The 26,262-nt window shown below is 46.7% G+C and overlaps 1 protein-coding gene across 1 annotated transcript in view; it reads left to right on the top strand.

The window, feature by feature from the left end:
• The window catches only part of TFIP11 (tuftelin interacting protein 11), a 643,289-nt gene that overhangs the window by 302,590 nt on the left and 314,437 nt on the right, over positions 1-26,262 (top strand). The window contains exon 7 of the mRNA XM_069623380.1: positions 5,224-5,730. Coding sequence (XP_069479481.1) covers positions 5,224-5,730 — 507 coding nt within the window. The remainder of the gene's footprint in view (positions 1-5,223; positions 5,731-26,262) is intronic.

Genomic DNA, 26,262 nt, shown 5'->3' with positions numbered 1-26,262 from the left:
CTTGACATCCACCAGAAGTAAAGATTGAACTTTTGTTCTCACAGGATACTCTCAAGTCTTGCTATTCAAGGGACATGTATGGGTATCAAAGTCAATTCTTCCATTTGTTCTCCCTATTCAAGAGAAGCACTAGAGTAGTATGCTCCAGCTGGTATCTTTCTCATTAATGGAAGCATAGTTGTAAGGACAATAGCTCCTCCTAGTGCTGTTTAGTTAGGTTTCACAAAGGTATTAGCAACTGATCCAAAATGACCCACAGTATAACCTTTGATTAATTATTTTTGATACAGCACTAATGTTGCTGTAAGGCCATTTTAGATCACGTAAAGGGCAGACGTCGCTGGCGATCTGCCGAATAAGGGTCCACTTCTCAATATTCTTACCTCTGCTGCTTTGAGAAATGAGTTACAGCACTTGTCCTAGCCTGCACTTTTCCTGGATGGTGAGATTGTTACACCTAATATGGTTATCGGTTCTGTATCCCGACTCTCATATGCTGCGCAAACTGTTCCGGGTGGTTGCAGAACAAGCTGCAACGCTCTAGCGTTTTTGCCGGATCTCAACCGATTGTTGGCCACGCCCCCAGGCTTCCGCACAGTATATCCGGACATTCAACCTGTGGCAACGCGCGTTGCTTCTCTCTTCCTGAGTAGCTGTACACTCATTGAACCAACCGAGATTCCAGCTGATTGTCTTTCCACCATTACGGGTTCTGTTAGTTTCTTCAGAGGCTCTTTCAGCACTTCTGATTCTAGCTACAGCACAAGAAGAAGTAGGAGATTCTACCCGGAAGTACAGGAAAGGGATTTTACTTCGGTTTATTGGCCCAGGCGCTCATTTAGATTAGGAGTGAGCCTCTACCCGCCTTTCTCTTACATTTAGGATTGGCCGAATAACACCCAGTTTCCTGTTCCACTGATGACTTTCCAACGGCCTTGTGGCTGAGGCACATCATCCTAGCAGTCCTCAGGATTCTACGAACCCTAGCAGCCCAGCACAGGATTTTTTCCCCCCTGTTGGGGGTTTTCCCTGGGGGCTCCTTTACGTCCCGACTCTTGGAGCGGGTAATGAAGGGATCCCTAGGATCCTCGTTGGTCTTCAATAGAACAATCTCAACCTCCAGGGAACAATCAAGTCTCGAGGTGGGTAATATCTTGTATGTTGACACTTGTGTTTGATGATAAATACGAAATTGGAAGTTAGACATTACAGAGATGGGCCATCCGCAGCCTATCTGAATTCCAAACGTCACCTCTCTGTAGTGTTAGAAGCTCGATTTTCAAACCAACGAAACCAGAGGTTCTCTCTCCAGTTGCACCACTTTTGGTATTCAGTGTCCTCACATTATGGATGTTAGAGGCATGAAGCCTGTAGCTATTCAGTCGGTGCAACACTCGAGGGGATGTTACTAAAGGTTTTCACAGGACTTTCAATTCATTTTGCCAGTCTCTTTTTGTAATCCCATGGATTTTAAGGAGGTTGACACATGTTGCCCAAAAAAAAGCTAACCCAGTATACCCATGTTACTTGGATCCCCCACTCTGAGTGATGTAGTGACAAGCAGGTGTGGAATTATCAATGTAAATTTAAGTAAAGTGTGCCACATGCTGTAGGTCCTGTATCCTGAAAAGGTAAAATAAACAATGTACTACCATATCATAGTCCTAGGCAAGGCAGTGGGTGTGAATAAACCACATCTTGTTACTAATATGGTTTAAAATGCAACAAGAAAGGTTACCAAGCCTCTGTCTGCACATTGTTTGAGAATAATGGACCAGTAAATGTGTTTCTTTATTGAGTTAATATAAACAAAATACAGCAAACCTAATCCGATACGTTGAAGGAGAAGCCTTCCTATCAGTTTGAGTTTGCTCTCTTGTGCAGTTTTATCAATGTTTTCCAGTGCTTCATTGTGGGGAAATTGCTGCTATGTGCTACTAATATGTAGCTGAATAACTGAGAGGCAGCCAGTACTGCCAATTAACCATCCTACTTCTCCCCAGCTCTTCACTAGCTCCCCGTGGCTGCAGGGAACAAGTTCAAGACCCTCTGCATAATCCAGAAGGCTTTCCGGGGCCTGGGACTGCTCTACCTCTGGGGCCTCCCTCTGGAACAGCCTCCCTGCCTCTCTCAAACTTGAGCAGAACCCTCTCCGGTTCTGGGAGCAAGTCAAGAACTTCCTTTTTCGCTTCCGCTTTCTCTCTTCCTCTCACCTGCTAATGCAACTGACTGCTCCGCGCCTTGGTCACCCTCTGAACTCATGCCCAGGATCCTTCATGCCCAGTTGCCCTCACACTGCTTCTGGGCTCCTCAGCACTTAAGGGTCTGTATCTGCAACCGTACAGACCCTTCTTGCTGCACTTATGAGCACCCAGCTGGCTGTACTTGTGAGTTAACTGCACTTCCGCCATCCCTTCCCCCTGGCACTTCTCCCCCTTCCTCTTCCCGCGCTTGCGCTGTTAGGCAGAAACCTGTGCAGTTCCCTCTAGGACCACTGCAAAAGATTTAAGACTACAGGTGTTGGCAGTAAACCCACTTGGTAGCAGTCTGCACCACACAGATTCACTTGGTAGCTGTGGCTGAGCAGTCAGACTTCCCTCAAGAAGAGTTAGGCAGTATACAGAGTATTCACAATAGGTCAAGAGCACACAATAGAACAAGTAAACACTGACCAGGGCTTGGTCTAAAAGAGATATCATTATTTATTTAAAACCACATCTAGAAAAACACACAGGCACTAATAGTAAGCAATCCAAAAACACGGTCACTAAAAGATATACACTCCCTTAAAAGAATATTAGACAAGTCTTAAGTAAAGCCCCACTTATTTTCAGACAGCGGTGAGCGCTTAACGTAGATGGCACTCTAATAGTTCGTTTTAAAAAGGGAGAGAAAAGCAGAGAACAATTTAAAACAGATCACAACACTTTTACAAGAACATAGCAAGAGAGGAAGGCAAAGTAAAACCGTGAATTCAGAGTCAGTAGGCCGGATCCGCTTTAAGAGGATCGAAACGAAATGTGTCCAAGGTCACACGGTTGCAGTGCACAAAGTCTTGTAATGGTTCAAAAAGGAGTTGGACCAAAGAAAGGGACCAGTTAGAGGGTCAAGGCGGCCAGCCCAGTCCAGAAGGTTAAGGAGTTATTATTACCTTGTAGCAATCTTTAGAAAGGGAGGCCTGGCGGACACGGTACCTTAAAGTGGTGAGAACACTCCAGCGGGGTAGTTGTTCCTGGCAGCGGGTGCAAGTCGGTGTTTCATCCGGGGGAAGAGAGGATCTCGTCGTGGAGGAAGACAGGAGTCTGTTGCACTGCCAGGGAAGAAACCAGCCGCAGAGTTTCTCAGGTACAAGGAGCGGTCTGTTGATTCGCGGTCCAGTGGTAAGTGGCTATCCGGCTGCCGGGGTGCTTGGCACGGGCAGTTTGACCACAAACGGTCTGGGGTGCGAAGGAAGAAAGGTAAACTGGTTGTGCCCACCAGTCAGGGGAAGAAGCCTCTCCAGCCGGGAGATCTTCTCTGTCGTCGGGAAGTGGTGAGTCGGTTCTGCAGGGCTCCACCGGTGCAGTCGTCGTGGTAGGTCGGCTCAGCTTCTCTCCTTCGTCGGATTCTCAGGTCCTGTGGCGACTTCTGAAGTTCCAGTCCCCAAAGCCCTGCTTTTATGCAGCATACCCCCATTCACTCAGCCTAGCTGTCAATCAAACATGCTAAGTGGTGAGCCGGCCGGCTCACCACTTGGGCCAATCACACAAGAGTGCGACTTGAGTTACGAAGGTAACTCAGTCCAGGGTGCCTAAACCCCCTCCGACACCCCCTGTGGTACCCAGACAGAGTGGCACCACTTTTGGAGGCTTCTGTGGAGAAGCCCGCCAAAAAGTGGAACAAAGGGCTCGACTTGGGTTGGAGTCACAGAAGAGAACACAAATGCAATTTTAGAATCGAGTCTTGGCAAAAAATACCAACCGGAGAATTAATATTAATTAAATAAACCGGCGGTATGTTCGAGGCTATGAGAATTAAATAATTAAAGTTGGTAGCCTCGAACAATTGGAAAATCCCATAGGGAAATATTTGCGGTTGAATATAAAAAGTAGTTTCCACTGCCACCAGCCAAAACTCGATCAGGGGGGACGGGGACGTGCCCCCTCGACTAACAGACCCCGGGGCAATCGAATTGCCCCGACCAGTATGTCCACAATATGATGGTTTGTACTGGTTTCTGTTAATAATTTGGGACTAGTAAAGCCAATGGTAACTTGGGAGACAGTAGTCCGTCCCAAGGTATGGAGTCTATGGTGGGGTGTCACTATGACACCCCTGTGTTACTGCACGAGGGTGCTGTGTAACACACATAGGAAAAACACATGAGACCCTGTGGAGTAAAGGACCCCATAGCCCATAAAACACATTACCAATCAAAGGAATACCATAAATCATGTCCAAGATTGGGAGAAAGAGTCTCACTCTTGGCAGGAGGAAAAAAACAAACTGCAGAAATCCAGCAAAGCTGCTGCGGGACTCACTAGGTTAGGAAATCCAGCCTAAAGAGAGAATTCTCCCTAACATGCCATCTGAATGACACAAGGCCCAGTAAGATTGTTATTTTGTCCTCCCTTTGTTTCTCCCTGCTTATCTTGTCGCGCCTAGAAACACAGGCGCGTTATAAATGCCACATCATTATCACATCATATCATACTTAAACTCCTAAACCGACCACTAGATTTTACTTTCCTTTTGTGCATTGGGTCACGCCCTCAAGCAATCAACTGATTTTATTCATTGGGGTGTTTGGCTCTATATCAACTATGAAGTGCAAAATGTAATGTGCTTTTAAAATCTGATCATCCAAATAGCACACAGCAATTATGGTCTTCTCGCTGTTGGCCAATTGGAATGGTGTATGAACAGATATAAACCAATCAAGTCATTGACAAGAGGTGTACACATGAAAATAGCTACTTGGTTAAAGCGCTAAATGATGTCCCAATGTGTGAGGTTGGGTGGAATTTCAACAGTTCAGATGAGGGCTGCATAAATGGCACAAGGAAATAAATACATTTAATACGACAGCTGAGCGTGTTCCATGGAATATTAATGTTCTGCAACATGGGGTAATATGATCTCAAATATGATGAGGTCCTTGACTGTTACTGTCTGTATAATAGCACTGAGCTTGTTTCAAATGAACACCCAAAATAGGGTAATTAATGATTTGTTCTTTTCAAGGTGATCGATATGACAGGTCGTGAGCAAAAGGTTTATTACAGTTACAGTCAAATTGGCAACACACCTGACATACCAGAGGACCACCCCCCATCAACAGGTAAAGACACAAAGCCCCAAGGCTTTGCCTTGCCAGAGCTGGAACACAACCTGCAACTTCTCATTGACATGACGGAACAGGAGATCATCCAGAATGACCGGCAGCTGCAGTATGAGAAGGACATGGTGATCAACCTGGCCCACGAGATGGAGAAGCTGACTGAAGTTCTTGCCCATGAAGAGGTGGCCATTCACAACCTGTCAAAGGTCCTTGAGACAGTGGAGGAATGTGAACGGCGACTGCAACCCAGCTGTGAGGACCCACTCACACTGGAGGAGTGTGCGGACATATTCGATGCGCTGCAGGAAAAGTATTATGAAGAGTACAGAATGTCTGAGCGTGCTGACCTGGCAGCAGCCATTGTATATCCTCTGATGAAGGACTACTTTGACAATTGGGACCCGTTGCAGGTACTCTTTTATATATTACACAGCATGTTTTTTTGTTCAGTCTCGGTGTAGCTGAGAGTCTAGAAAAGTGGTCTTCAAACTGTGGGGCTGGCGCTATCTGGGAGGGCCCGAAGGATGTGCAAGGGGGACTTGAGGTTCTTTAAAACGAGTTTACTTTGAAAGCTTTTAATAGAAAATGTATGCAGTTATAGCTTGTGGGGGGCCCGGAAAAAATATATTTACTCCATGGGGGCTCAGTATAAAAAGGTTTGAATACCACTTGTCTAAATGTTATTATAATATGCAAAGTAGCAAGCGTCTGATTTTCAGGAAAGAAATATCTTATCATGAATCATGATGCAGTGTGTGATCTAAAATGATAACAAAATTAACTGAATAACATGGGAGGTGATGGATGGTGATATAGGCTTGTCTTTCCTCTCATAGGTGGCACTGGTTTTTGAAACTTCTATTTTCCTGTTATGGTGTCACAGAATTGGTACATAATATTGGATCCTGATTTGCAGAAGGAAACTTCTTTTCTTGTAGGTCTCCAACTTCTCAAGGTCCCCGAACCTTGAGGGGTGTAACATGGTGGCTTTTCAAGATCTAGAGCATTTGCCTTCAACATTATTAATACATGTTTTTTCCTAAGACAAACACCCCCCCCACCCCACCCCGTCACACTGGATCAGTGTTGAAAACAATCGAGTTGCCCACAAAAACCGTAAATGGAAAAGAGCATAAAATAGCATTTGCAATCTGCGCACTAAGAGTAGATACGCACATGCGATTTAGGAAGGGAATGAGCTGCAGCCTCCATCTTAAAAAGTGAAATAAACGCATTGATGTGCTGAATTGCATAATAGTGACCAACATTTTGTGTATGTTAGGTAAGAATTAGTGCAGCCCAACTGGTGTGGGACTACACAAGACTTATCTCTTGGTATTAATATAGGCCTGTACTATGCAAGTTTGTAGTGTGACTGAGCAGCCAGGCTTATCTTAAGAGGGGTAATGTGTGCTGTAGAGCTGTGCAATGAAATCAGTAAATGCAAGTATCCAGTTAAACACTTATAGTTGTATAATAACCTTTTTGATTTATACACAAAGATATTTAAAGCATTCTTTAAAAAGCAGTAATTAGCTGTAACATTAATCCCAAGGTAGGTTAATTAAAAAAGTGAACAATAAAGCAGGTGAGTAATTCATTCATATATTAAACATATTCCAGCACCCGGAAGTGACGTCATTTGAGGTCAGTATAGCATTTATATAGTATCACCTTTCTAAAATTGAGTTATCACGGAAGGAAAGGTTAGGGTTAGATCAGAACAGACTGATGGGTTATAAGAACAGTTAGATTCTCCCAAAGGGATGCATGCAGTCTATTATCACAGCATTAAAGTGTTCAACATTTAAAACCTGTAAGGGAACAAACACTGCCAAAACCAATAGGTTAAGAAGGAGGCCTTAGGGAGCCAGGGCAGCTAAAGTCAATGGGCAACGTCAAAGTTATGATGCTCTTCTTAGAAATATGTTCTTAAATAGTCAGTGTTCAAAGGAGAAATCAGAGCAACTCAAGAGGAGTCCCCTTTAGAAAGCACAAGCTGTAAGGCCAATGCAGTTAAGTTGAGGTCAACTTAGTGTATGGTTAAATCGCACTCACAAAGATAGGAAGCACTCCAAATGGCAAAAGGATAAAATACCCCAAGCCCCACAGTACCTTTGAAATGAAGAAAGTGTTTCAGCTGGTTGCCTTCACGATGCAATGCAGTAGAGCCTTGTTCCTGGTCCTTGGTCGTGGTGAAGAAAGGGAGGACGTCTGGTGGGCTCCTGTGGCAGCACTCGAGAGAGGGGCTCTGCAGCAATGGATTTCCGTTGAGCTTTGTAGTTTTGCCGTCTTTTCCTCAGCGCCAAAGAAGAACAAAAAGCTTTGGTTAGGATTTCCTTGATCCCTCGGTCCTGAACTCTGGCGACGGAACTCTGGATGCAGATTTCTTGCTTCTATAGGGTCCTCTGGATGCCCACGAAGATCTTCCGAAGTCCGAATCCGGACAGAAAATGCATTCACAAGTGGTCGAGGTATCCCGGGTATTGGGCTTCTGCAGCCTTGGAATGTTGTGGCAAGTCGGGGATTGGGACAAAATAGAGTTTGTCTCGAGGTTAGTTAGTCCCACCAGCCTAAGGGAGTAAGTCGTCCTTTACGGGTCTTCCGTGTTGATTAGAAAACAGGGTGAACACAGCTGCAGGGCTTCACCGGGCACTTTGCGGTCCAAGAGGGTGCTGCCGGCGTCTTCTCTCGTCTTCTGCTTCGGATGTTGTCTTCCAGTGATCGACTCTTCTTAGTCCCCAAAAACCTCGGTTTTTATGCAAGTGCTCATTCATTCACAGCCCTAGGCTGTCAATCACACAGCAGGGTGGCTTTCCCCCAGGACAGCCAGACGGCCAATTGGAACTGGTTTGACTCAGGCACACCTAGAGATAGACAGGGACGTTTCTGGACCCTCTCTCACGTCCTGCCTTTCCAGACACACTGGAGCCTGGGTGTGCTTCAGGGCTGAAGCCTGCCAAAGGCAAAACCCACAAAGGACTCAAACCTGATGCAAACTGAGTAAAAGCCTGGAAGAAACTAACAAAAAATGGCAAAAAAGAAAACTGGGGCCATTTTGAGAAAACTGTCACCTTTGGGTGCAGCACTGCAGCTGTGGTATCAACATGCAGATACATGACACTAGGTAGTAAAAAAGAAACAACTGCCACCACCCATTCAAGTGAGTTAGTGTAACAAAATGTCACATGAGGAATGGGTTAAAGGAATTACTATGTAACCCCCAAGCACTCCACATAGGGTGGTGTGTGTAATGGACCCATAAAGTAAAGTTAAGTAAGTCCTCTTACTATTCTTGGGAACAGTAGTTCACCCAAGAAAATTTAGTTAAACCTTAAGAGAAGTCCGAGGGACTTCTCGGGGACACTGCACAAAAGGTGCTATGTGTCACAATGCAAAAGCAGATGCCTATGGAGTTTACAGTAAGGAACACAGAAAATCCTAGTCAGAAAAACACACGAGTGAGAAAAAGGTCCCACTCACTCTGGAGCAAAAATAAAAAAGCCCGGAGTCCAGCAAAATAGCTGGGGGTCTCTAAAGGTTAAAGGGAATTTGTAACCGAAATGAACATTCTCCCTAACAATGTATGAACTCTGTTCAGTTCCGCTTCTGTCATGTATTCTACTCTGGTTTCTTGCACGTTTCTGAAAGCATTTCAGAGAAATGTGTGCTCTGAATTTAGAAAAACACAACCGAGCACAGTGTCTAAAATGCATTCAATGACAAATTAATAATATAAGTTAAGTGATACAGTAAGATGGAACCAAGTCACTACAAATATGCACTAGCTTCAGAAGTCCAATCCCTATGAAGAGTGGGGCCTTGTTCTATCCAGCATGTATCTGATGCAGGTCAAGTTCTTTTGTTGGTGGCTTGTTCAAAAGAAGAAATGCAACAATGTTACTGGTAAGAAAAGTTCTTATTGTTCAGGTTTCACTGCTCAGGTGCGTCCACCAAAAAGCAGTGGAATAGAAGGATACAAAGAGACCGTCCTGACCCTTGCCCCTGGCCCTCACTGGCAAGTCAGCCTTCCAGTTAGGGCCAGGTCAAAGGCCTTAAAACCTCATCCAAGACTCTCTTGGGGTCAGTCCTGGCGCCTTTGGCGCCAGGCTTATAACCATCATGAAGACCAACATTAGAATGGGACCATTTATTTGGGACTATTTAACTTGCAGGGTGAGGGGGTTCAGCCAACATGAAGGCACACACATAGCTCAGTTACAAGGAACTGAGCTATGCGGTCTAGTCTTTTGGGTGTGGCAGGCCTGGGACTATTTTACCTGGACTACTTTACCCGAGACTATTTAAACCACACCCAAACAGCAGAACATGCTTTGCGTTATTCTGCTGTGGGCAGCGTAATGCTCACTGTGTCCAGTTCTTTGATGCTAGTTTACCTGAAACCAAGGACCTCCAGAGAGAGAAAGAACACTACGAAACTTACCTGAAACAGTATCCTGTCTTCAATCCATCGCTGACTTCAGTTCCACTCACCTGAAGGTACGAACTCCATCATCCGACACCGCATGCATCCTGGAATACCATAACCTGGAAAGAGGAGAAAGAAAGACAGCATTAGTAAGAGTTTACTCACGTTTCCTCCCGAATGAAGAAAGCCACACAATTCTTATTTGGGTAGTCGTCTCCTGGTCAGTATCATTGCTGGAACATTACGGCGCTCGGCCAGGAACATCGCAACCTGCAAGGAGAGAAAAGACACAGGTTAGCAATATAAAAGGCGAAACAGCGCCGCGCATCGCGCATTACTCACCGTACAGCATCGCGCACACTGCGCTTTCGCCTACCGGCCCATGCTCAGCTTCAAGCTGCATGACAACACCAAAATACTTTTCCATACCTAAAAGGAAAGAAGCAAGACATTATTATTCGAACTAAGAGGAACGTAAGAACTGCATTTAAAGACTGTAAAGCAGGAAACCTACGTAGTTGCAGCAGGCCTGGATTCCCACAGTGGGGGCTTGCACCAATGAAGTAAGTTGGTCGCTGCTTGCCCCCCGCATCTACGCGCCCGTGCCACGAGGAGCAGGACAGAAAATCCACCTCTTACAATATTAAGGTGAGGAGAAGGCCCAAGGGGGAGAAAGGAGTTGAGACCAAGGGAGGTGGGAAAACATAAAGACAATCTGGTATTGAATCCAGCTCTCCTATATCGCAGACCCATCTTTAACCAGAGGCCTTACCAAGGGACCAGGAGAGGGTTTAAGAGTGCAAATCATCCAACCAGGGCTGGGTGGCGTCCCCGTGGATACCCGGTGATTGTAACGGACACTAGTTCTCAATGTTATCCTATGGAGGACAGGGGGAGACAAATGCTTTGTGTTTACATATCCGGCGAGAGCTGCCAAAAAGCTTTGGATTCAAGGATTCTTGTGGTCGGGTCCAGGAGCAGAGTGCAACCCCTGTCGGTGGAAAAAGGCAAGAAGCACTGATGCAAACCTCTTCAGGACAGTTCACAGGACTGGGGAAAGTAAGTTCCAGCGACGGCTAACGCGCAAAGACGACAGCAGTTGTACTTTCAGTTGCGGTTGCAGACCTTCCATAGCAGGATCCCTTGAAGCTGGGAGGCCGACATTCGGCAGGAAGGCGACTTACACCACAAGCTGGTGACCACCGAAGTTCCAACACCGAGTGCCAACCGAGTGCCAACGGTTCTAGCGAGGTAGCCCACTGGAGAGATGGTCAGTCCACTGGGTGGTCCAGGGACACTTCTGAAGGCTCAAGACAGCTGGATCCTTGAGAACACGTTGAGACTGGTCCCACCAGTCCAGTGGTTGAAGCATTGCACAGGGCCTTTGCAGGTCAGGTAGTCCAACATTACTTCACTGGGCCAGACGCAGGAAACGATGATGGGCTTCGTCTGTAGTCTTCTTCGGATCTTCAGTCGGCTCTTCTTCCAAATCAGGATTCTTGGCTTCAACACTGATCTCAAGAAAACGGCTACAGGAGTCCTTGTCTTATCCAAAGTTTTGTCTGGAAGCAAGTCCAAGCCCACCAATGGTAAGGATCTGCACCATTCAATCTGCCAGTAGTGGTCCAATCAGGGACCACTGTTGGTTTCACTCATGCCCCTGTTAGGCAGAAACCTGTGCAGTTCCCTTAGGGACCACTGCAAAAGATTTAGGACTACAGGTGGTTGGCAGTAAACCCAATTGGTAGCAGTCTGTTCCACCCAGATTTACCTGGTAGCTGTGGCTGAGCAGTCGGACATCTCTCAATATGAGTTAGGCAGTGTATAGAGTATACACAATAGGTACAGAGATACAGTAGCACAAGCAAACACTGACCAAAGCTTTGGTGTAAAAGTATATAATTATTTATTTAAAGACACACTTGTAAATTACGCTAGCACAAAGAGGTAAATAAATTCAACACACAGTCACTATTATATATACATATATATATATATATATATATATATATATATATATATATATATATATATATACAACCCTAATTACTTATTAGACAAGTCTTAATGAGAACCACCACTTATTTTCAGACAGAGGTGAGCGCTTAACATAAGATGGCACTCTAATAAGTTATTAAAAAAGGGAGGGAAAAAGGCAGGGTTATGAAAGCACACAAATTTCAATACTTTTCAAAGAACCACAGTGAGGCAGGTTAGGCAAAGTCTACTGGAGAGCAAGGAAGTTCAAATGCCATGCCCGCTCTTAGAGAGAGCAAGCGAAATGTGTCCAGGATCACACAGTGGGGTTATGCCCAAAGAGTCTTTGTAGAAAGTTCACAAAAGATTGAGATCAAGTCAGGAAAAGTTAGTTAACAGGTCCCAGGCTAGCCCAGGTTAGAAAATCGAGGATTTACTGTCACCCCGAACGATCTGTCGCAAGGGAAGCCAGGCGGGACACAGTACCTGAAAGTGGGAAGAACGCTCCAGCAGGGGGCAGTTGTTCCTGGCAGCGGGTGCAAGTCGATGTTTCGTCCAGAGGAAGAGGAGGTCTCAACGTGGAGGAAATCTGAAGGTCGTTGCGCTGCCAGGGAAGAAACCAGCCGCAGAGTTTCCCGGTTACAAGGTACCACCCTTTTCTTCGTGGTAGTGGTAAACCGTGGTATTCCGGTTGCCGGGGTGCTTGGCACGGGCAAGGCGGCCACGAGATGGTCCAGGAAGGCGAAAAGACTGGCAAACTGGTTATCCCCACCAGTCAAAGGAAGAAGACTCTCCGGACTGGAGATCTGCTCTGTCGTTGGGAAAAGTGGTGAGATGGTTCCGCAGGTCGGCTCGGCTTCTCCCTCCTCGGATTCTTTAGGTCCTGTGGCGACTTCTGAAGTTCCAGTCTCCAAAGCCCTGCTTTTATGCAGAAAACCCCCATTCATTCAGCCTAGATGTCACTCAAACATGCCAAGTGGTGAACCGGGCGGCTCACCACTTGGGCCAATCACACAAGAGTGCGACTTCAGTTGCCGAGGCAACTCAGTCCAGGGTTCCTAAACCCTCTCCAACTCCCCCTGTGGTACCCAGACAGAGTGGCACCACTTTTGGAGGCTTCTGTGGAGAAGCCCGCCAAAAAGTGGAACAAAGGGCTCGACTTGGGTTGGAGTCACAGAAGCGAACACAAACGCCATTTTGGAACCAAGTTTCGGCAAAAAATACCAACCGGTGAATTTATATTAATTTAATAAACCGGCGGTATGTTCGAGGCTATGTTAAAAAGTGGTAGCCTCGAACAATGGGAAAATCCCCTAGGAATATATTTGCGGTCGAATATAAAAAGTATTATCCACTGCCACCAGCCAAAACTCGGTCGGGGGGGACTGGACAGTGCCCCCTCGAACAATAGACCCTGGGGCAATCGAATTGCCCCGACCAGTACGTCCACAATAGGATGATTTGTACTGGTTCTGTTCACAATTTGAGACTAGTAAAGCCAATGGTGACTTTACATGCCCTGGGAGACAGTAGTCAGTCCCAGGGTATGGAGTCTGTTTGGGGGTCGCTACGACACCCCTGGGTTACGGCACGGAGGGTGCGGTGTAACCCACATACCAAAAACACATGAAGCCCTATGGGGTAAAGGACCCCATAGCCCATAAAACACATACAAAGTCAAAGGAACACCTCAAATCATGTCTAAGAGTGGGAGGAAAAGAGTCTCACTCTTAGCAGAAGAAAAAAATAAACCCCAAAAATCCAGCAAAGCTGCTGGGGGGCTCACTAGGTTTGGGAAATTAGCCTTTACAGAGAATTCTCCCTAACAGCCCCACACCCAGACTTTCAGGCATCACAGATGTGGAGTGATGTGTGGATGGACATCCGATCACCTTAACCCAAAGTAGGCCCACCTCTTAAAAAGCGAGTGCACATTTGTCCGTAAAGCAAGTTTATTGTACAAATGGCCTGGAGGAGTTAGGTGATGCTGTGGATTCAAACTAACCCGAGTCTCCTCGAACCACACAAGTTTACACATTTTATACATTTTGCAACAGTAAAAACACTCCCACATATTTTATTACAAATCATCCCCGCACAAATGATTGGTTAAGCCTATACAAAGAAATGTAATCTCCTTTAATTTGCACTCTTCCTTATTGGACACATTTATTTAACTACCATCCCCTTTCAACATATCTTTGCATCAGCTCATATTTACAGCACACCCCTATTTGGGATCTTTCCGTGGTAGGTCATGTCGTCCCCCCCATAGCTTCATATTCACATAGCAGGGTCCTCTATCCCTGAACGAGCGATGCACATGGTCTTTGCAACAATACTAGGTTGGAGAGGTTGGAGAGACACAAACAAGTTCCCTTTGAACTGGCAATAAATATATTATCCACCCAGAGTTGCTGGCATCCTTATTTCACACTCAATCTATACGACTACCAATTCAGCACTCTTGGCCTCTGGGCACAATCTGAGAACCTGATCAAAACCCATAAACCCTTTGTTCATTCTGACCTTAAGCCTAAATTGCGAAGTGTTTGTTACTTGGTCCTAAATTAACACTACCAGATGGCCGGACTTCCCTGGTGAATGATTAACAGGCTTCCATGCCCTTAAAAAAATTGCATCTTGCCTCCACAAACGCACCAAGTCGTAAAAACTAGAGCCTGGCCATAGCTGACCATCTGATATTATCGCAGCTGCCCACTGCCTTTCCTCAACTTTCAACCTTGCTAAACCTGTTTTCCAGTCACAGGTTCATCCCACCACCCCAGGCCTGTGGGCCTGCACAATCCCTAGCTGTGAGAGGACTTGCAGCATACAGATTTGTATATTCACCATGTCCCCCAACTGTCCCAAACACATGTCCCTAAATACACCCATGTCTATGCATGTATGTTCAAGACTACCGTGTCCTCCCACAGTGGTTTCTTCATTGCAAATCTCCTAAATCGCATGCGCATATAAAGCTCCTTGCTGCCCAACTTTAGGTGCTACGAGGCATAACATACACCTACATTGTTTAGATTTGCATCTGCAGATTTGACATCTTGCTGCGTACATGTGAATGTAAAATGTATAAACTTAAACACAAAGTAACATGTATCCCATTCCCATTAACTACACTAGATACATGCCAAACTGCAACATCGACGCCCCCCCTCCCCCAGTCACCATAATGGTGTGCTCAATGCAAACTCCTTGTTAAGATGGATTTCTGAACTCTGACCTAGTGGGCATAGGTTCAGAAGGCCAGTCTAATTTCTTGGAACAGTGTAACCTTCTGGACAAGCCTGGGGGGGGGGGTGTGGCTAGAGAGCTGTGTAACGAGACATTTATCCACAGGAGCTCCTGCCGATCCTACGTTCATCCGTATAAAAAGCATATATTAGGAGTTCCTGACTCTGAGATAATGACAAGTGATAGCTCATGTAGTACTGGGGCACAAATGGAGGCAGTCTGTGACAGACAGGTAATGCGATGCATGGAGATGGAGCTCAAAGAAGACAGCGACTGAGCGCGTGAGGCGTCCTCAAAATGGTGATTGTTTAAGAACAAAGGGACCAGACGAAGAGGTGGACATCAAAGTATGGACTGTGGATAAACTGAGCAAGAACCATTGTGAAACTCAGCGTGCGCCCTGCAACAGCGGCTCCCTCTGATGACGAGTGTTGGCTGGCACGGTGCAGCAGAGCCTGGCTAGGTACCAACAGGGTACTTGTAGAGTGTACCCCCGCCGAACGTAAGAGTACTGGACAACGCATGTATGAGAAAAGAGGAACAGACCGCAGCGGAGCCCGCCAAAAAGTGAACTGTGAGTGGGCAATAAATGGCAACAAAGACCGTTTGACACAGTAACGAAGGGATAGTAGCTCTGCTACAGCGTTGCAAGTCTGAATACACATCAGCGATCCTGGTTTCAGAGGAATGCTACAAAGTGAAGGCAATGGCACAGAGCGAGCTGGAGCAGGACGTGCTGGAGCGGCAGCACAGAGACAGGTGCCTCTGCATACTGCATGGTCACGGCCCCTGCACTGCGTTAGAAGAATACTGAGCAAAACTACACCATACAGACACCACAGTGGGGGCCATGTTGAGTGAGGAGACGCCTGCTGAACAAAGCGAATAAGTGCGGGCAGACGACGTCGGATGGGTCAGGAAGCAAACCGAAAGTAGCTGTAATGAATGGCACCACTAAGCACTGTTGGAAAGCGTGAATGCACAGGAAGACTAGGGCTTGAACCGTGACTGCTCGAGAAAGTTGGCTGACACACAGACTAAGGTACGACAACAAAGTAGGCAATGAAAAGATACGCCCATTGACACATACACTCTAATGTAGCAAAACAAGAATGGGAGGCTTATCTTGAAACCCAAGGTTGCAGGAAAGGGAGATCGGGCCAGGAAGACATCGCCCGGATAAACCGACCGGAACACATAGTGCAGTCCTGGAGCCAGAGGACGCAGTGACGAGGAAAAGGACTTATGGAATACACCGGGGCAAACAGAATAAACATCAGGCAACGTTGTAGCAGATGCGGCAACAATAGAGGGTGCAGATGAGCAGGAACCCCGTAACAGAGGACAATATAAGATAAGAGGCAGATCCACACCGGATGTACCAAAGTACACATCCAGTCCGGGACCATAATTAGAGAGAGCACGGAGTAATACCCTGCCGGCAACCGCGTGACGCCCAGCGATACTCGGCTCACCACCGTCGGAACCAGTGGAAAGGCGGCAAATCCAGAGAACCATTCCAGCACATATGTAGGTGGGGAGACCTATACCTAGCAGTTGGGAATCGGATGCAGGAGCGAAATCGAAGGCAAGCAAACGGGTGCAGAATGGTAAATGACACCACCCATGGACAAATAGACTCCTAACAGCGAGGAAAACACACCTAGAAACAAGGCAAAATGCCACACGGGCCCGGGAGAACGCTGTCTAGTGTTATGACAACAGGCTTGCACCATACCCGGATGTGGAAGGCTATCCTATAGGTAACAGCAACCAAGATTAACGACAGACCGGTGCACCAAGCCCCCACACAGTAAAGCCCGCACTGGGGGAAAGGGACATCTGAACACACAAAAGGAGGAAAAGAGTGCTGCTCTAAAGTTTAGCAAAGAATCGCTGCTGACGGGCCGGAAGAAGGCCCACTGGTGCACCAGACAAACAGAGGAACTCTGTGGCAATTGTAGTGGGAAGAGCTGACCCCAGAACTGAAAATGACGTCAAAGAAGCTGAAACAGTCATCATTAGACATTTTTACTAAACCAGCGCAAGTATTGGACACCGCAAAGGCAAGTGGTCAGGAAACCACAGGAGGAGCAGCCCCGTCAAGAGGTGCTAAATAGACCCTAGAGGCCATAGCGGAATTGAGAACGTCTTGGGAAACCAAACTGGATGCTGGCATCGCAGAGCTCAAAACATCCCTAGAATTCAAAATCGATGTGCTCAGTGTGGACGTCCATCTCCTGCGACAGGACGTGAAGGCAGTGGCAGAATGCACGGGAAGGCTGGAAAAAGACGTCCAGGCCAACACAGGCACCTGCACAGATAACATCAGATAAATTACCACACTACAACAGGTACGGAACAATACAGAGCTGCAGAAGGAAGAGCCCGCAGAAATAATATACGCATAGTGGGACTCCCGGAAGAAGAGGAAAGACCGGATCCGACAAATTACATTGAGAATATGCTCCTGCAAGAGATAGGGACAGGGATGCTCACCCAGGGGTTTACAGTGGAGAGAGCGCATGGAGCTCTGACAAGGAGGCCAACATTTTTAAGACGGAGAGAGAATACTGGAACACTGCTGGAAAGGAGGAACAATAAACAGAGCATCGGTGTCCATCACAGCGTTCCCGGATTATAACTTCCAGGTGCAGAAACAACGCCTGAACTTCATGGCGATCAAAAGGAGGCTGCGGGTGTCAGTGCTGAAATACATGTTCTTGTATCTGGCAAAACTGAAAGTTCTGCATAAGGGCAAAGCAATTTTTTTCGAGACTCTGGAAGACGCGACGAGATGGATGGACACAATGAATTGCCTAGCTGACACAGAGCATCGGGTGGTGACGGAGGAGGCCAAGTGACTCTGCACTTTCTTCATTGTACATTGTTGAGCGTACTAGTAGAGGGAGTGTGGAGCTCAGTTAAATACCAAGTTATGCTAGTAAGTTATGACCTACAATCCACAACTACTATAAACTGTCGAATTACTCTGAGCATAGCTAATTGACCCTGTAAGATATGGATAATAAATAGCGGGAGATACTGGTGCTGCTTTACTGCAAGCAACACATGGGAACACGTCAATACCCCCAGTAGTTGGGTTAGTAGGGATATCAGTAGTACGATATCCTCCGGCTGCACCCTAATCACCGGCGGCTGCCGGGGTTGGGGAGAGATGCGGGGTAGCCTGAGATCCAGGGATGGAGTTGGGCAGCAACAGTTTGGGAGGGGGTGGGTGAAGGGATGAGGGATAGCTGGGGTGTGGTGTGAGGGGGGGTGGTTTTGAATGTTAAGAGGAGACGAGCCTACAATCACAAGCCACTGTGTAAGAAGAGGAGGGTAGGAGAGGTGTCGGCGGAGTAGGGAACGGATGAGATGGGAGACCTTAGGATAGTGACCTGGAATGTAAGGGGGCTCAACAATTACATCAAACGGAATAAGATCATGATGTACCTGAAGAGACAGAAAATAGATGTAGCCCAGTTGCAGGAAACCCACCTAACCAAAGCTAAACAAGAGAGAGTGGTGAGGAAATGGAAAGGGACCACTATAGGAGCAACATACTCAGCATATGCCAGAGGGGTTACAACGTGGATATCACCACACATTCCATTTAAGCTAATACAGTCCACCATAGAGGCAAATGGGTGGATAGTGTTAATAAGAGGGTTGATAGAAAATAAAGAAGTGACATCATTAACAGTTGTGCGCCGAATCAAGACACCACTGCTTACTTCAATAAACTAATATGCCAAGATTAGGCCATATACGGATGGGGCGGTTATATGGGGTGGGGACCTCAACTGGAAATTGGACCCAAAGCTCGACAGATCAGATGAGAAGGTAGAGGGGCCTACCCCAGTAGCAAAGGCCCTGGGTACCCTCTTAAGGTATTTCCGGTTAGTAGATGTGTGGATAATGCACCACCCGCAGAATAGGGAATACTCTCACTATTCCGCCGCACAAAATCTCTACACTCAATTAGATAATATATTTGTAGCATCGGAGCCAACGGGAGAAATGATGCGAACAGACTACAAAGCTGTGGTCCTCTCAGACCATGCGCCGCTGATAGTAACAAGGCAGATCTTGCCCACTAGGGCGAGAATCCCGACATGGAGACCTAGAGCAGAGGCTCTAAAACATACAGAGTTTAGAGAAGACTTGAGGAAAGAAATACAAGAATACTTTGAACTCAACACCGGTAGTGTAGGATCGGCTGGTACTGTGGGAGGTATTCAAGGTGGTGGTGAGAGGGGCGGCAATAATAAAATCCAAAGGGTTGCAAGGTTGCATAATACAGGAATTGCATGACGCAGAAAGGAAAGTGGAGGCCAAGATGTGGGAAGGGGGCTGTTCCCCAGAGGAGGCTGAGACCATACACCTGCTACAACAAGAATGCAGGGATCACTGGGAAAGATTATGCAACCTAAACTACAAAAAATATGTAGAAAGGCAGCACGCAGAAGGAGATAAACCTGGCAGATTACTGGCGTGGCTATATAAAAGTGATGCAACCAGACAAACGATCAGAGTAATGCAAGGGACGGATGGGCAGACACGAGATACCCAGGAAGGTGTAAACAAATGCTTTTTTGAATACAATCAGAGATTGTACACAGACATAACCGAGGGGGGTGGGGGGGAATGATGCGTTGGAAACACTGACTGAGATTAATCTTCCCAAACTTGAGGCAGAGGAAAGGGAGAACTTAGAAGCTCCAATTACATTAGGAGAATTAAAACATGTGATTAAGCTATTACCCACTAAGCCCCAGGAGTAGATGGACAGCCAAGTGAGTTTTACAAAACATACAGGTCAGAACTTCTCCCCCCGATGCTAGCAATGTTAAACGAAGCATTTGACAGAGGCACATTGCCAGAGTCCCTTAGGGAAGCGATTATTGTTCCGCTCCTTAAGCCCAACAAACCAAGCACGGACTGCGGATCATAAAGACCGCTATCAATGCTCAACCAGTACAGTAAAATACTCACAGCGGTGATGGCCAATAGGTTGAGACCATGTTATAAATAAACTCATACATCCTGATCAGACTGGATACGTTCCGCACAGGAGTATATCGAACAACCTGAGGAGGCTCCATCATGTCATAGAGCAGACGGAGGGAGGATCCAGAGAGGTGGCAATAATCTCATTGCGGTGAAAGGCTTCAACTGAGTCAAATCGCCCTGTTTAATGCCTACCCTGAAGGAATATGGAATTGGAACCACATATTTGAGGTGGGTCCAACTGCTATACAGCAAACCATTGGCTCGGGTGAGAACAGGAGCGACCATATCAGAACAATGGCAACTTAGTAGAGGTACCAGACAATGATGCCTGTGGTCCCCGATGCTTTTTATTTTGGCACTTGAGCCCTTAGCGATATACTTAAGGGAGCAATATGGAGAAGTAGGAATCGGCACGAAGGGAGGGCAACATCTGATATCGGTGTACGCAGATGATGTGTTTTGTTATTTGAAGTATCCAGAGGAAATCCTACAGTGTATCTTGGAGGTAATGGAGCAATATGCGATGCTGTCAGGCATAACAATTAATCTAAAAAAGTCCAGCATATTCCCCCTGGGTAGATATATAGGAATACCACGGCATAAACTGCTGGTATTACAAATAGGGTGGGAAACTGAGACGTTCAGATATCTGGGAATAGATGTATACCACAATGTTGATGTCGAACATAAACAAAACACAGACAAGGTGGTGTCTAAAATTGAAAATAGCATGGCATTTTGGGCCAAGAGACCCCTGACCATGATGGGGAGAGTGGCACTGTTAAAGATGGTGGTACTGCCCAGGCTATTACACTACTTTGCGAACATTCCATATGATACCCAAACGATTCTTTACTAAAGTTCAGAGTATATGTAGGGGGTTCATATGGCACAACTCCAGGAATAGAATAGTGCTGTGGAAACTAAAACAAAACCTATGAACAAGGGGGCATTAGATAGCCCAATTTCGAGGTATACTATTTATCTAGCCAACTTTAGTATGTGGCAAGGTGGTTATCAGAGAACCCTACCCCAGAGTCCAAACTGTTGAGAGCCGAGTGCACTCCTTACTTTCTGAAAGAATGGATATGGCTGCCAAAATCACAACGAGAAAAGAGGCCAAGACTAAAGGATCTGGGGAGGGTGGGGGAGATGTGGCGAAGAGCCTGCCAGATAACGGGGAACCCGTTCCCGTGCTCCTCACAGATACTGCTAGTGACGCTAGATGGGATAGATGAGCAAGTGCGGCGGACCATCAGGAGGCAGTGGGAACTGATGGGTACATCAAGTACAATGTATTACATACGCTAGGCTGGTGAAAAGGATAAAAGGTACATGGTCAGAGACAGTGTTAACCCAACAGCCCGATGCTGCCATAGAAACATTTTATGATGTGTCAGAGGGGGGCCATGAGGTCTCCAGAATATACGATCTGTTGATGTCCAGGGTGGGGAAAGAGGTGATCTAGACGAGACTGGGAGGAGGAAGCTGGGGAATCAATGGGAGACAGGTTGTGGACCAGGGCACAGGGATACCACAAGAAAGTATCAAGGAACGTGAGGTTACAGCAGATTCAATTATATGTCACCCACAGAGCGTACATGATCCCTAAGAAGATAGTCAAGTTCAAAGACGCAGGAACACAGACATGTTCGAAACGTGGGGAAGTGAACGCAGGAATGGTGCACATGTTCTGGGCATGCCCTGAAATAAGGAGATTCTGGAGGGGAAGTGGCCTACCTCATGGCCGGGAAAGAGATAACGATGGATGTGGACTCCCTGTGGGCATTCATGTTAGGGGGTGTTCCCCAGACCGTGTAAACTTAAACACGTGAGTAAACTCAAAGACCTGGCATATATACATATATTTAAAGCAAGTAGGAGACCGAAAATAGAAGCCTGATGGCATGATCTCCAGAAATGGGTGAATGCTGAAACAGTGGTGTGGAAAGAAGCAGCATATAGAGGTGGGGAAGAAGAGGCGGACACGTTGGCCTGGAAGCAAATAGTTGCTACTCTGGATGGGTCTGACCAGGCAAGCCCGAAAGAGGAGCCCCTCAGGGGGGTGAAGACGGAGGAATGCCCATAGAAGAGGTTGTGGAAGGCTAAAGTTGTAGTAGGCTCGGAAAGGGGGTGGGATGGTTGAGGGGGCGGGGGAGAAAACAACATGAAACTGTATATGAGAATTGAAATGCATACTGGTTGTTGCACTGTATGGTTACTAAGTTGAAATCAATAGAAATTGTAAACAAACCAAAAACAAACTTACGGTCAAGCCACACCAATCAAGGTAGCATTAGCGGTGGTCAAGGCTAGGTCTCAGGAGGGGTGAGGGTGATCGAAAGACCACATTGAGCACACACAGTAAACAACACCACAAATTACTCTGTCGGGTGTATATATCAAAAATACATATACATTTATCAAAGGCCTTTTAAGTCAAACACACAGCAAATCTTCTGCAGTATTAACAAAACTAACACAACACTAACTAGGTAACATATATACAGTAACTAGTGGCCTAAAGGAATATTACACAAGTAGAGATCCACAACCTGCAAAGAAACTGGTCACACAGGACGAATATACTTTAGGCAGTCCTTCAACAATTCAAACACTACCTAGTAGGCAGTCAGAAGTGTGGAGCCTTGCGCTCAAAAGTACATTCAGTGCCGGAGCACTCGATCGCGTAGTTAAGTTTAAAATCAACCTTCTTCCGGGGGGGGGGGGGGGCTGTCCTGGCTCAGGAAGGTGGGTGGGGTGATGGAGAATAACTTACCACTATTCAAGGAGGGTCTCCCCAAGAGGGCAGAGCAGTTTCCAAGAATTGGAAATAGCTCTGTAGCACATGCTACCTCGACAAAGGAGTGGCCCTCAGGGGACACTTGTGCGTAAAAGTCTATGGATGTGCCAGGGGCCACCGTTAAAGGATGCAAGTACTTACCGACCCTCGGCGCACTCCGGACCAAACTTCGCCAGTCCAGTTAATTCGCAGGTTCAAATCCTGCAGTTGTGCAGCTCTGCAGCTTTCAGGGACTGCGTTCACAGATTTATTCTGTGGCGGAACAGTGCTGATTTCTCTGCTCCTGGGGAAGGGGTCAGGCCAGTTCCACTGCAGCTCGTCTGAGGGCGCAGAGGGGCACAGCAGCAAGGCACCCACGAAGATAGTCCCCACAGCTGGGCGACACATTGACTGCATTTGCTGGAGTTCAGGCGTACTCTCCTAATTCCAGACCTCTGAATGCTAGGTGTATGAAACTCGATGGGAGAGTGCCTTATGCCCAGAGCTTACAGTCTCCAAAGGCTCAAGTCGAAACTCGAGACGGGGTTCCAAGGCAAAGGTCCTGTACGAGACGGTCAGTTCACTGGGTGGTGCAGGAACACTTCCGAAAAGGCTTGCTTGCAGGTTAAGCACGAGGTGCCTAGAGTAGTTAGTCCCACTACTCCAACGGGTTGAAGTGCCATTGCAGCCCTTGTATGATCGATGAGAAACAGGGGCTCTAACGGGACAACAACGGGGTCAGGGTGCCAAACCTACCGGCGGTTCCACAGATCTGCTTCTTTGGTTCAGGATACTTGGCTCCTTTACTAAGTTTGGTGTGAACTCAGAAGATAGACCTGGAATGGGTGTAAGGTGCCTTCTCTTATCCAAAATCTCCTTTGCACCAAAACGAAGAGAAACCAATATGAGATCTGCTCACATTCAGCCATCCCAGACGTGGACCAATCGCAGACCTCTGTGGTCGCAGTCATCCCAGCACACCAGACACCCTGGGACCCAGGATGTGTATTGGAACTAGCCACCTCCAGCCCACATCCTGGGCGCACACACACAAGACATACAGAAGCCTGCGAAAGCTTCGGTTTGTGCGGGGGTCTGCATGACCAAATAAGGAATTTCCTGGGTCGGCTCGACCTGGGGAAGGCAAGGGGACAAGCGGGCCAAAGTACAAAACAAAGGACCTTGTGGCATGGCCATTTTGGGCACCGGCCACTGTTCTGGGCCAAACACAGTAAACACGGTTTGGACCATAGAAAGAGTCAAAACTGCTTTAACAGTAACTGCTGCCACCAGCTCTGTCCTGGGGACACTTGTACATTCACAAACAATACTTCAAGGGTGTCTAAGGCCTTAAAAATGAAAAAGGGACCCCAGCGCACTGTATTGTAAGGTACATTGTGCACTGATTAAATGTTACTAAGAAATAGCAACAAAGTGAAAGACTAAGGGAAACGAAGTCTCCCAGTACTGACAGTATTAAGGGCGTGTCAGTTTCCCGATTAAAAAAAAAGCAAAAGCCCAACGGAGTACAGCACAAGGCTGGGCTCCACTGGTAAAAGTCAGGCTAGGATGGTCAGGCAACAACAAAAAGTTGGGAGAGTTCACAATTGTAGGGAAAAATGACCCATAAATTGAAATCTTTCCTAACGCCACTCTTTCTCATTGGGACCTTTATCGACGACCCCAACATTGGACCCAGCCAGTCCCACCCCCTTCCTGACACACACACCCCACACACACAGAGACTCAAAAGTAACCAAAAATCCCAAGTGTAAAAGACTAGGGTGATACAACAGTATCTCCATTGAACTTCATTGTAAAACACATTGTGCAAGGTTAAAAAGTTCCAAAAGTGTAAAAGTCAAACGGGAAACATTGTTTCCCACTACTGATAGTCTGAATGACTGATCAGTTGCCCCATAACAAAATGAGCAAAGGACCAGGGGAGTGAAGCGGATGATTTCACTTCCCTGTAAAAAGTGTTATAATGATAGTCATCGGTAGACGGCGCAAAAGGCAATTTAATTCATTGTACTATCAATGAAACACCTACAAAAGAAGTGGACTTGTTCTGCTATTTGGGTTTTATTATCTCTAATAGAAATGCGCTAAAGATACAGAAAGACAAGATGTCAAAGCTAGAGCAAGTATCTCTTTAATGAAATCCTTAAGAACAAGATTGTGTGCCTCTTCAAAAAAACCTCTCCTTGAATTCTATTGCATTAAAGTAAATCTGATGTTATATGGAACAGAAGAACAAGTTGCTTTATTACTTGGTAACGTTCTTTCGATGGGATGATCCGACGAGGTATTCCATATCTATGACAGATAATGTCCACAGCTGTGCTGCTTCGGAAAATCTTCGGCGTCTGCGTCCTACGTCGATGCGCCGTCCCCGAGGACCTCCTCCGACGGCCGACGTCACCCGATGTGATAAGTAGGACGCACAACGCCCATAGCCTCAGTTGTCGTTTTTTCCCCCAGAACGTGTGCCACCAGTTTTCTGCCAGTCAGACACACAAGGCCTTGCGGAACGCAAGCTGCAATCGCAAAAGAAATTCAGCAGCGGGGAAGGTAGGGAGGGAGCGATATGGAATACGTCGTCGGACCATCCCATCGAAAGAACGTTACCAGGTAAGAAAGTAACTTGTTCTTTGAGGGGTTTGGGTCCTCCGACGTATTCCATATCTATGACACTTCCAATGCAGTACCAAGCAAGGAGGTGGGAAAAGAATTTAGAACACAAAAATTAGCATGCCCAATCAAATTGCGGAATAAAGGACTGCCTTGCCAAAGGCCAGATCCTGCCCTCGGATGGAATCGAGGGAGTAGTGCCGTACAAAAGTATGTACTGAAGCCCAAGTGGCTGCATCACAGATGTGACGAATAGGAACACCCCTCTGCAGGGCAGTAGACGCAGCCACTCCCCTGGTAGAATGGGCCCGCAAGCCAGCCGGAGGGTCCTTACCCGCCAAGCGGTAACACTCGGAGATAGCTAAAATAATCCAACAAGACAAAGTCTGTTTCGTCACAGCTTGTCCCAAACGCTTTCCAGCGTAACCAATGAAAAATTGATCGTCCATTCTGACCCGGGACATGCACGAAATATAAAAGCTCAACGCTCTCCTAGGATCAAGCCTATGGAGCCTCTCCTCTTCCTTACCAGGATGTGGAGGAGGATAGAACGCCGGAAGAACAACCTTCTGGCTCAAATGAAATTCCGAAACCACCTTCGGAAGAAAAAAAGGACGAACTCTAAGGACAACCCTGTCCTTATGAAACACAGTGAAGGGTGGCTTAACTGAAAGTGCCTGTAACTCACTCACTCTGCGAGCGGAAGTAACCGCAACCAAAAACACAGTTTTCAGAGTTAACAGTCTCAAAGGGCAAGAATGTAAAGGCTCAAACGGAGCACCCATAAGAAACTTAAGAACAAGGTTCAAATCCCAACCGGGCACCAGAAAAGGTGACGGAGGGAACACA

The sequence above is a fragment of the Ambystoma mexicanum genome, chromosome 11 (genome assembly GCF_040938575.1).
Source record: "Ambystoma mexicanum isolate Mex_15411 chromosome 11, UKY_AmexF1_1, whole genome shotgun sequence".
In the NCBI taxonomy this organism is placed as follows: domain Eukaryota; kingdom Metazoa; phylum Chordata; class Amphibia; order Caudata; family Ambystomatidae; genus Ambystoma; species Ambystoma mexicanum.
This window is presented reverse-complemented; position numbering and strand designations above follow the sequence as displayed.